The sequence below is a fragment of the Sciurus carolinensis genome, chromosome 7 (assembly GCF_902686445.1).
Source record: "Sciurus carolinensis chromosome 7, mSciCar1.2, whole genome shotgun sequence".
NCBI classification, from domain to species: domain Eukaryota; kingdom Metazoa; phylum Chordata; class Mammalia; order Rodentia; family Sciuridae; genus Sciurus; species Sciurus carolinensis.
In genome coordinates this window covers 103,842,300-103,854,909 of record NC_062219.1, presented here as the reverse complement: position 1 = coordinate 103,854,909, position 12,610 = coordinate 103,842,300, and the positions used below count along the sequence as shown (strand labels likewise).

The following is a 12,610-nucleotide window of genomic DNA, read 5'->3' as shown; positions in this document are numbered from 1 at the left end:
TTCAGTCTGGAAATTCCATTCCATAAAAATCCACTTTTCCCAGAAAACTGGCAATCCTTAAATTTTTCAAGTGCTGCCACTTCAACGTGTAGAACTACATTCAGAGTCAATTATGTGGCATACTGCTATTAGGTGACATTTTAAATGATCTGCTTATTAATTTGTGTTTAAATTAAGCAAACCCTGAGGACAAAGCAAATGTGTGATCAATATTGGATACTGACTCAGGTTGAGGGTGAAAGCTCTGGACTCCTAGCTATGGATTCAGATCCCAGTTCTTCCACTTACTAGACATGTAGCTTTGAACAAATTGCTTAATTCCCCTCCCCCTGTGTCTTCATTTTGTCCTGCATCAAAATGGAGCCAATAGAGATGAGACCCCAGGACTAAAGAAGCTGGAAATACATTCAATACACAGAATCTGAAATGTAGTAAGTGTCCAGCAGAGATGGCAAGGGTCATTATTATTATTTTATACTACGGTTGGCCCTCCATAAGATGGAGAGGTAGGTAAGGGATAAACAGAAAATTAAGAGCATATTTTAAGAATATTACTTTAACCCAGGGTTTCTCAACCTCAGCATTGTTGACATTTAGGTCTGGGTAACTATTATGGTCTGTCCTGTGCACCAGAGGATGCTGATCAGCAGCCCTGGCCTCTACCAACCAGGTGCCAGTATCACTACCACCATCCCAAAGTATAGCAGCTAAAATTCTTTCAGACACTGCCAAATGTCCCCTAGAAGCCGAAACCACCCTGCTCCATGGTGGAAAAACACTTCTTTGCATAGTAGTTTGCCCTACTTCCATGGCAGAAACTTCAAAAGCTTTTCAAAAAGGACACTACCTTCAGAAATAGCTGCTTTCAGGAAATTATCGGACCACTGCCCAGGCAGCTAAGGCGGGAAACGCTCAACAAGGGAGCAAGCTATGTATTTCCTGACACAGGAAACACACATTCTCTCAATTACTTGTTTTAGTAGTTTTGTTTCCTTGGATGGGAGCTTTCCTTAAGTAAAAACTGTGGATCTGGGAGCTGGAAAAATCTCAAGCCAAAGCTTTGCATGCATTTTCACACCTGAATGGCCTTTCTTTAGAAAGTTTTCCTCCCCTGTGGGGCAACTCTTCTTGCAAGCATTGAGCCTCTGGAGTTGTCTCTCACTGCATCTAGTTTAACCATTAGGTCAGCCCTGTGCACAGATGTGCAGCCTGTGTTTCTGAGCTGGGTAACATGCCAACCACCTTTAATACCCAACTACACTTCAGCCTCCAATTCTAATGCTTAGCAGAAAAGTGCTTGCAGCTATGAGGTGGAAGCTTTTAATAGAGAGGGACAGGTGGCACCTGCTACTTGGCTTCCTCCATTCCTACCCACTGTGGATCTATGCTAGTGGCAATGTTACAATACAGCCCTATTTTTGAAAGCAACAGACAGATGCCCACAGGGGAGAAAAACAACATTTAAATGCACCCCATTGTGCCCCACTCTCCTGCCTTATCTAATAGTACTCTTATAAGCAAAGAAGAGCACGCTCCACTGCTCCTATCTTCTTAGATAAAGAACAAGCAACTGACCCCTCAGATGCAGGGAGGCAGTTTGGAGATTTCCTTCAGCAGCTAGTGTCTGCATGGTGGTTATGCTTTCTGGATCATGGTCTCGGTTGAACTCCCCTGGCTACACATTGACTGGGGCTAGGAGTGCAGTGTCACAAAGCAGCTGAATAAAGCAGCTCAGAACCTCCCTGATATGAAGGCTTTGAAATGGTATCATGGACCCAGAGCCCACTGAGCTAGCCAGTCAAGCAGCTGAGACAGAATTCTAACGTGTTTGTTTCTATTCCCCAGGCCCTGGTGAATAAGCGTATAACTGGAGAGTTCATTGAATAGTCTGGTGACTTTCTTACCTGCCTGAGGAGCAGTGAGCCTTGTACCCTTTCCTGGAGCCTGGGTGGTGCACTCAATCTTCCTGGGTGACACGTGTCTAATATCACATGGAATGCCTAAGGAGAATTTTTTAAATTTCATAGATATAAATACAGATGTAGATCTATAGATAGAGAAATATGTCAATATGATGGCAGGACCAGACTGAAGTGAACAGGGTCCTACCCTAAGCCAAAGGGCTAGATGTGGATAGAATCCCAACAATTGTCAATCAAATAAAGGAGGCCAGGCAATGAAGAAGGCCAAGCAGTAGTGCCTAGGGCAGCTCCTGGTAACCAGAAAGAAAATCACACCATGCAATGCCATTCACTGGGAATGTGCTGCTGAACCAACCAGCTGAGCAGGAAGAGTAAGTGTGATGTGAGTGTGTGGGGACACTGTCCTGCATTCTGGGTGTCACTGACCAGAGAAGCAGACCACCTGGCAGAACAAATGGTTCTAGATAGGTACCACAAAAGAGTTTTCCAAGGGATATTCCAGAGGAGTCTGCAGAGCCAGTGCCCACCTACTCCAGTTAAGGAGGGCAGATGAGGAGAGGGCTTGCTTTTTAATAGAAGTAGACCTCCATGAATAGGCAACTGTACCTTTTTCTTCTCATCACCCCCAAGATGGAGACACCTGAGGAAATTGCCCATGCATTTTAAGTGTATCTGTAGGACATCCTGTTCCTAACACATTTGCAAAGGAACAGGACCAAAAAACCACCAGGTCACAAACAGGTAAAAGACCTTAGTGACATGATACTATGGAAAAGGCAAAGACTGCTTTCCTCTCACAGTCCCAGGCCACAGGGATATGTTAGCTCCTACAGCATTTGAAACCGAGAACTATTTTCACCTATCCCAACATAGTTACCTGCAACGGTAACTTGGGCAGAATCATCAAAAAAGTCTCCCGTAATTGTGATATCTGTCCTTCCCCCATGGCTCCCAGTTTCTGGAAACACGGATAGGATCTCTGAAAGAAATTAAAAAAGGAAAAAAGTGAGCTTCCAAATATAGATCAGGATATGACCCAGATAATCAGATAATAATAGAAGCTATCATAATTTATTTCTACTATAACTTTCTAAGTCCAGCAATAGTTGGAATTTTTTCTGCTAATAATCAACTTTAAAATGCACATAACAAGAAAAGACTATAAATATATATTATATCAATCAATATTTGAAATGGAGGGGACATGCAGAGTCACTCATCATGTCAGGAAAATTTCTGTATACCATGATGCTTTCTTGGGAAATCTGTCTTTCAACCTCAAGGACTTTATTTACAAGTGAGGAACAGCAGTTTACACCATCTGGAGGAGTCAACTTTGGATACACGAGGCAAGGCTTGGAGTCACCCACGTGAATCTGTGATGTGCTCTAAGCAGAAGAACAAATTACTCAGCTGCAGGCTCCCCACAGTGTGCTCACCACCTTGATCTTCTGGTTTGGCTCCCAGACCCCAGGGTGCCACTTATGCCCACTTCACCTCATCCATTCCTCTTCTGTGATAAAACTTTGTTCAAAGTTTCACTCCCTCTAGGGGGAAGAGGAGCCATGTTCTCTGACAAACTGAAGGAGGGAGCTAATCATGAAGGACTGACACTTCAAAATATGAATTTGATGAAGATATTTCAAAGGCTTTTGCCCATGAGAAAAAGCAGAGAAGGTATATAGGGGCAAAACCTGATCTCCAACACTCAAATATAAGAATGTATCACTAATAATAACCTCCTCTTTTTAACCTACATTTTACCACATTTTATACTGATATTGAAATTTTCCTATTAGCTACATGAAAAGATTAATGCATTCTTTCTTCTTAATCTTTTTTCTTTTCTTTTCATGCTTTTATTTTATTTTGTTTTCTTTTCTAACAGGATCTTAAGTTGCTCAGACTGTTCCTTGGTTTGTGATTCTTCTGCCTCAGCCTCTAAAGTAGCTGAAATTACAGGTGCACACCACCATGCCCCGCTAACACATTCTTTTGATATGCATTCAAACTTACACAGACCACAGACAAAATTAACTTAGGAAGTTCTTAAACTTTTAACGAAGTTGTAGATATTTTGTAAATTTTTCAACATTCATAGAACACCTAATTTATGGTACTAGGGATATAAAGATGAAAACATGGTTTCTGTCTTCGAGGAGGTCATGCGCAGACCAGGTTATAATAGTTTGGTTTAGTGAAATTAGAGAAAATACATGAAGTGCAGAGGAGAAGTTTGGGGATATAGTGAGGATAGAGAAGAATAGAAGAAAATGTCTAGAGATGACATCTGAACTGAATCTTTTTTTTTTTTTTTTTTTTTTTTTTTTGATACTGGGGATTGAACCCAGGGGCACTTAACCACTGAGCCACATCCCAACCTTTTTAAAAAATATTTTACTTAGAGACAGGGTCTTGCTAAATGACTTAGGACCTCATTCTAAATTTGCCATCCTCCTGCCTCAGCCTCCTGAGCTGCTGGGATTATAGGCATGTGACACCATGCCCAGCTTGAACCAAATCTTAAAGGATGAATCAGCACTGAACAAGTGAAGGTGAGAAAGGACACTGAAATCAAGTGATAGCCTGAAAACGCAGAAGAAATGCACAGTGTCTCCAAGTGTCACTGGAACACACATGGAGAGATGGAGCTGGAGAAGAAGAGCAGGTGGAGATAGAAGCTGGACCTTTTCTTGTAGGGGATGAGAACCCTTACAGAATGGCATGCAGGGAAGAAGCATCAGACATGTGCCTGGTGTAGAGTGAGGGTGGCTATGTAGAGCATGGATCAGCAAGGGGCAAAGAACAGAGCAAGGGCCTCTTAGAAACCATTGCAGCAGGAGCTGAAGAAATAGCTCCTTGTGCAGAGTGGTGGCCTAGCATGAGCAAGGGCTGCGGTTCGAATCCCCAGACCCTCAGATGGGGGTGGGGGGTTGTAGGAAAAAAAAAAACTCTTCGGAGCTGAAGAAACCATTGCAGCATAGTATGTAACAAGAGATGATGGGGCCCAGAATTAGACAGTGGTTGTGGAAATAAAGTGAATATATCATATTCAAGAAAAAATATGGGAAGCGAAACAGAGAAATTAGTCATTGAATGGACATGGAAATGAGACGGGGAGGGAAATCTTAGATGTTGTCCAAAATTCTTGCTCATCAACTTCTTTAGAAAATTTTTGGAGTTAGAAGAACAAACACTACATTGTTCCTTTTTTTAGGTTGTTTAATTGAGGCTCAGGAAGCTTATTGGATTACTCAAGCTGGACTAGTGATTGAATGCCAACCCTCAATGTACTCATTCCAGGGCTCTTTGGGGTTGTCCATCTCTGCTCTCCCCCAAACCTCCTTGGCTATGAAAAAGTTCTGGCCTGAGAGTCCTTATTCCAAGAAACTTTGGCCCTGGAAATACAAAATAACTGTGTGATCAGGCATTCTTCTGGTCTACCCAGCATGCCGGAGTTCACAGTGATTGCAGATCACAGAGGAGCTTGGGGTGGGATGTCAAGAACAGCATTCTTCATAGAGCATGTTGGTTATGCACGTAAGATTTGGAATTGTCAACCTTAAAGAAAATAAAATATTTGGGAATCAATCTAACAGAAGAGGTGAAAGATCTCTACAATGAAAACTACGGAACACCAAAGAAAGAAATTGAAGAAGACCTTAGAAATGGAACGTTAGTTCTCCCATGTTCTTGGATAGGCAGAATTAATATTGTTGAAATAGCCATACTACCAAAAGCACTATACAGATTTAATGCAATTTCTATTAAGGTTTGATGATGTTCTTCATAGAAATAGAAAAGGCAGTCATGAAATTCATTTGGAAAAATAAGAGGCCCAGAATAGCCAAAGCAATCCTCAGCAAGAAAACTGAAGCAGGTGGCATCACAATACCAGACCTTAAATTATATTATAGAGCTATAATAACAGAAACAGCATGGTATTGGCACCAAAACAGACATGAAGACCAATGGTACAGAAACAAGCCCACATAAATACAGTTATCTCATACTAAACAAAGACAACATAAATATACATTGGAGAAAAGATAGCTTCTTCAACAATTGGTGCTGGAAAACTGGAAATTCATATATAGCAAAATGAAATTATACCCCTATCTCTCACCCTGTACAATGTGGATCAAGGACCTATGCATTAGACCAGAGACCCTGCACCTACTAGAAGAAAAAGTAGGCCCAAATCTCCATCATGTCAGCTTAGGAACTGAATTCCTCAACAAGACTCCTAGAGTACAAGAGGTAAAATCAAGAATCAAAAAATGGGATCTTATCAAACTAAAAAACTTCTTCACAGCAAAGGAAACATTCAAGAATATGAAGAGAGAGCCTACAGAATGGGAGAAGATTTTTGCCATCTGTACCTCAGATAGAGCATTAAATTCCAGGACATTTAAAGAACTCAAAAAACTTAACTCCAAAAAAATGAATAACCCAATCAAGAAGTGGGTAAATAAACTGAATAGACACTTCACAGAAGAAATATGAATGGTCAACAAATATATGAAAAAATGTTCAACATCACTAGCAATTAGAGAAATGCAAATTAAAACTACACTGAGATTCCATCTCACTTCAGTCAGAAAGGCAATTATCAAGAACACAAATAACAATAAATTTTGGCGAGGATGTGGAAAAAAGATACACTCTTGCATTGGTGGGACTGCAAATTGGCGCAACCACTCTGGAAAGCAGTATGGAGATTCCTAAGAAAAAGAATGGAACCACAATTTAACCCAGTAATCCTACTCCTCTAGTATTGTGATGCTGCCTGCTTCAGTTTTCTTGCTGAGGATTGCTTTGGCTATTCTGGGCCTCTTATTTTTCCAAATGAATTTCATGACTGCCTTTTCTATTTCTATGAAGAACATCATCAAACCTTAATAGAAATTGCATTAAATCTGTATAGTGCTTTTGGTAGTATGGCTATTTCAACAATATTAATTCTGCCTATCCAAGAACATGGGAGAACTAACGTTCCATTTCTAAGGTCTTCTTCAATTTCTTTCTTTGGTGTTCCGTAGTTTTCATTGTAGAGATCTTTCACCTCTTCTGTTAGATTGATTCCCAAATATTTTATTTTCTTTAAGGTTGACAATTCCAAATCTTACGTGCATAACCAACATGCTCTATGAAGAATGCTGTTCTTGACATCCCACCCCAAGCTCCTCTGTGATCTGCAATCACTGTGAACTCCGGCATGCTGGGTAGACCAGAAGAATGCCTGATCACACAGTTATTTTGTATTTCCAGGGCCAAAGTTTCTTGGAATAAGGACTCTCAGGCCAGAACTTTTTCATAGCCAAGGAGGTTTGGGGGAGAGCAGAGATGGACAACCCCAAAGAGCCCTGGAATGAGTACATTGAGGGTTGGCATTCAATCACTAGTCCAGCTTGAGTAATCCAAAGCTTTCTGAGCCTCAATTAAACACCTAAAATCAACATACTATAGTGATATGGCCACATCAATGTTGGTAGCAGCTCAATTCACAACAGCTAAGCAATGGAACCAACTTAGGTGCTCTTCAAACTTTGAATGGATAAAAAAAAATGTGGCATATGCACACAATGAAATATTACTCAGCCCATAAAGAAGAATAAAATAATGGTATTTGCCAATAAATGGATGGAACTGGAGACTATCATGCTACATGAAATAAGTCAATCCCAAAAAACCCAAAGGCTAAATGTTCATTCTGATATATGGATGCTGAATCACAAAAGGTGGTAGTGGGGAAGGAGTGAAGGTTCACCAAATTGGATAGGTGATAATGGGGGGAAGGGAGGGGGATGGTAACAGGAAAGACAGTAGAATTAATTGGACATAACTTTCCTGTGTTCATATATGAATACACAACCAGTGTAACTCCACATCACTTATAACCACAGAATGGGAAGTTATACTCCATGTATGTATGATATGTCAAAATACATTCTACTAATATGTATAACTGAAAAGAACAAATTACAGAAAGACTTGGAATTGTCTGCATTGTTTTAGCACCTGAACTTTCTGATAAATTACTTTGACTTTTTCCATTTGTATTCTCATCTGATAAATGAAGTTAATATTACCTATCTCATAGTTAATGAATTTTAGTTAATAAAATAGATACTGAAATTGTATATAAAACCCTCAACAAAGATCTGACATTTTTGTTTATGCTGTCTGTATAAACATCACCTTGAGTGCTTCTTCAAATTTACCTTCAAACATGCTAGTGGTGCTGTTTAAGGAAAAGAAAAGAAAAGACAAGGTTAAAGTTCAGCATGTAGAGGAGAGACCATTAGGGTAGAGGAAAGATATCAGGGCAGAGGGGAGAGGAGGGCAAGAAGAGGAGTGAAATTGATTCACTTATGTCATATGCATGTACAAAGATGCTGCAATAAAACCCACTATTCTCTATAGTTAGCGTGCAACCATTTTAAAAATTAAAACACACAACCCATGAAGAATAGGCTATCTAGAGAGTGAATGGCATCTATCCCATGGCCTGTGAAATATCTTGCACTTCTGGTAAATGTACATTTGGGTTTTGTATTGTAGTTGTTGAGACAGGGTCTCACTTCGTTGCTCAGGCTAGTCTCAAACTCCTGGACTCCAAGGATTCTCCTGGCTAAGTCTACCAAGTGGTAGGACTACAGGCATGGGCCATGAAACTTGGATTGCAAAAGTAGATATTGATTACTTCTGGAATCTGAGCTCACTTAGACATACCTCCGGTGGCTTTGTGATTATATTGAATCCTAGAATCTAGGTATTCTTTAGCAGCCAACTTTCTACTACTTAACTGAGTTCATAATTTTATGCAAATTTCCAGTTGTCAGCATTCATTTTCTAGTACGAGGGTTCACTCATTGGAAGGAATGCAATTGCATAACAGCAGTACCAAGCAAGTCATAAGTTATTCAATGAACACTCAGAGATGGGCTATTAGTGACTAGAAGGATGTGCTCTTAGATTTTTATTTGCTGCCTTTTTTCTGTAATTTTTCAGAACTTAGAACAAGTCATGACTTCACTTCCTTTCATCCAATCTGTAACTGTAGATTTTGTATAGAAGTTTATGATCCAGCCTATTTTAATATGCACCATGAGTCCCATAACAATGTATTGATCAACAATAGATCACATCTATGAATGTGACCCCATAAGGTTATAATGGAGCTGACAAGTTCCTATCATTTAGTGATGTGGCAGCTCTTTAAGGATACAGCACAAAGCGTGGCTCATGTTTGCACTGATACTGATGTAAATGAACCTACTGCACTGCCAGTCGTTTAAAAGTATGGCACATACAATTATGTACCACACTTGACAATAATAATCATGAATGAAAATAAATAATTTATGATAATAATAATCAATGATGATTTTACTAGTTAGTGTGTTTACTATGTCATACTTTTCATTGTTATTTTAGAATATACTTCTACTTACAAAACAAAAAGTTTATGTGAAACGGTATACTTGGATACACTGGCAGCAACCTCCTACAACTCACATTCAACTCTTCTCTTGATTATATCAAGAAGCCACTCTGAGGGATTGATCTTTCACTGTGGTGCATTCTGTGATATTTGTACAATGATGAATTGCCTATTTGAGGTACTTCTATAGCAATGCATGATGGTAGGAACTATAGCTGACACAGATAGAAACAAATCTCAACCAAAACCAAAACACCATCCATGATGACAGAGACAGCTACAGGTATTAATGGTCGCAGAGAGATTGCCAGATAAAAGAGGCATGATGGAAGGGAAGAGGTGTACAGGATGCAGGGCCACGGTACCTGAATGCGTCTGGTACAGGAAGAGGTCCTGTTTAGCACTGATCAGCCAGGCACTTTTGTGCACCATTGACCTGCAAACAAACGAAATTCTGTTTTGTAATAAAACATCATCTGAGATTGCATTATTTCAACTGGCTACCTAAAAGGAAGATGGACAAACTCCAGTGACCCAAAAAACAATTTGGATATCAACTCCCTTCAAACACCAGAGAACAATACCAATAGGTCAAAGACTTTTTTTCTCTAATCTATAAAATTAGTGGATGAGAATAAGGCCTACTTCACAAAATGGCACAAGCATTAAATGGAATGATGAAGGTGAAGGGGCCCAGTACTGTGCTGGCCTACAGTAGATATCAGAGAGACACGAGTTGTGTTCTTGGGACAAAGTGAGAGAGAAAGAAGAAGAAAATTTCATATTTTGAGCTGTGTAACTATAGGTAACATTTCACTATCACCACAATGAACTTAATATCAGCTAGGTAATATCCTTTTAAGGATGTACCTAGCAAATCATAAGGCATCAGATCAGAACATGAAGTAAAGACCAAACAAAAATCCGGAATCATAATTTATCTCTCCAAAGCTGGATGGTACTTGAACTCTTTCTGTCATGAAGAAGTCATTCCTAGAATGGCACAGTGCATTTCATGAAACTGTGTCCACATAAGGTACGTGGGACAGTGTTAGAGTTACAAAACTTTGAGATTACCTAAGAGGTAATTTCCAAAACTCTACAGCACCATCCCATTAAAACAGGTACAATGCCTCTAGATCAGGCATAGGATGCAATTATGTTCATCAAAGTAGAAGAAATCATTATGCTATTTCATTATACTATTTAGTATATGGTTGAAACTTTCCATTATAAAAGGTTTTTTAAAAGAAAGTAAGGAAGATGAGAGAAACAGGTGATGTAAAATGACGACAAACTTGTCCACCCCAGGTTACTTACTTTCCTTTGTTAAATACTGAGAAACTGACATTCTGGGAGCCTAAAACACAAAGGAACAGACATTAATACGAGGATCTGCATGAATCTCCTGGGCCAGGTTGTTGCCACCATAAACCCAAAGCTTCCAAAGTCATCAAATTACCACCCAACCCTGTAATTTATTTGATGGTGCACAAAATAAATACCTCAGGCGTAGCACCATCAACAGTGTGAATTTCCAACAACAAAAGGACAAATAGAGTATGGCAAAGCAGCTAAGAGCCTAGGCTTAGATTTAGACTGAGTGTGACTTCAGTCCTGATCCACTGGTTACCAGCTTTAATTTTCTCACCTATAAAGTGGAAATAATTCCACCAATTTCACAGGCTCATTGTGAGGATTAAGTTAGTTTATACATAAGCTGCTTTGCGTGGTGTGTTTTAGGGGGTTCTCAATAAGTGGTAGTTACTATTTTCATGAGAACCACTTGTTGAAATGTCTTTTCTGAACACAGGGAATGAAATGGGTAATACTTTGAAATTATGCCACTTCTCTAACAGACCAATGTAATTGCCTTCCACACGGCACTGCAGAGTCCCAAGACCATGGTCTTCCTGAGAAGGATAGCTAAAGAAAAGACAAACAGGTGAGAATTCCAGACAAGTCAGCTCAGAAGTTCTGGCTCTTCAACCAGCCAAGTAATATATTTTTTTAAAAAAAGGCGAATTAGCCAGAGAAAATTGATGGATACTGAAGTTATCACAAGCTCATTGAGCAAATTCTTACTAACTAGTTATCAGTAAAAATGCTATCAAACATGGCAAGAAAGACAAAATTTAACTTACTCCTAACTTCCATTTGTTCCTTTATAAACTCTATAGCAAAACCATTATTAAAAAAAAAGTACGAACTCCAAAAAGGACAATCCTGGGCAAGTGAATTAAAGACTCTAGGAAGAAACTACACTATAAAACATTATAAAATTTGATCCATTAAACACTAGTCCCAAAAAACTAAACCATGGAATGTAATTCTTGACAGCGCCTCAAAGGAAGTTAACCCAACCAGTTCAGGTTGAAGTAAAAATCCAGCAAGATGGTTATATGAACTAAAGCATGTAGACACTCATTAAAACAAACACACACAAAAAGTTGTTTTCATCTTTGGGTTAGTCATGATAATACAGAGGCTAAGAACATGAATCCTGGAGGTTGGTTAGTCAGACAGGTCTCTCTGGTCATAGCTCTGCCACTGACTCTGAAAGACTCTGAGCAACCTCTCTGTACCTCAACATTCTCATCCATAAAGACGGACCAATAGCATACATATTTACAAGATCATCAAGTGATTTAGACATAAAAGCAGGAGAGCAAGCCTGGACCTAGAGTAAATCCTTAATAAATATTAGTTTTTTGTTTTCAAGAAAAGTTTTACAAAGTTTTAGAATCCACTTCAATTTACATTTTGAACCAGTTCCTTTCAAATAAATCTAAATAAAATGTCAGTTAACAGTTATGAGTGATTTAGATTTTTAAAAGGTGCGTGTGTGCTATATTCATGAGGAAGAACCTAAATACACATTGGCACAAAAAGAAAGACACTCACTGGCTTCCAGTCTGTCTGTTAATAAGAGAGCAAGGAGTGACCCATCTGTCTCCTTGAGCTTCCAAGATCAATGGGCTGGATAAGAAAAGGAAACAAAAGTCAAGAGACAGTAGGGCAATGTCCCCAACAAGCATTACTGCCAAAACTCAGAGGACATGTGGGTATGGACATTTTCCTTCAGATATGTAGCACAATTGCTGGGGCATGAGGGCTGTATCCTAAAGGGATGTTGAGTCAAATTCTTGGCCAGAAACTAGTGCTGTCCTCATGGCCCAAGGCTTCACACTGCAGAGGGAGCATTTACCCTTTCCCCAAAAACATACCTTCATTATCTCCA

At 39.4% G+C, this 12,610-nt stretch overlaps 1 protein-coding gene across 12 annotated transcripts in view; it reads right to left on the bottom strand.

Moving 5' to 3' along the window:
• The window catches only part of Pkhd1 (PKHD1 ciliary IPT domain containing fibrocystin/polyductin), a 463,263-nt gene that overhangs the window by 435,247 nt on the left and 15,406 nt on the right, over positions 1 to 12,610 (bottom strand). For 11 of the 12 annotated variants that reach the window (XR_007109414.1, XR_007109413.1, XR_007109415.1 and 8 more), the window contains 6 exons: positions 12,274 to 12,348; positions 11,231 to 11,295; positions 10,690 to 10,729; positions 9,735 to 9,805; positions 2,800 to 2,901; positions 1,905 to 2,000 (listed from right to left, as the gene is read on the bottom strand). Coding sequence is in view for 9 of the 12 variants with exons in the window: in XM_047557741.1 (XP_047413697.1) it covers positions 1,905 to 2,000; positions 2,800 to 2,901; positions 9,735 to 9,805; positions 10,690 to 10,729; positions 11,231 to 11,295; positions 12,274 to 12,348 (449 nt within the window). In the remaining 3 variants the exon portion in view is untranslated. The remainder of the gene's footprint in view (positions 1 to 1,904; positions 2,001 to 2,799; positions 2,902 to 9,734; positions 9,806 to 10,689; positions 10,730 to 11,230; positions 11,296 to 12,273; positions 12,349 to 12,610) is intronic. The other variant, XM_047557743.1, reaches the window with a different exon arrangement.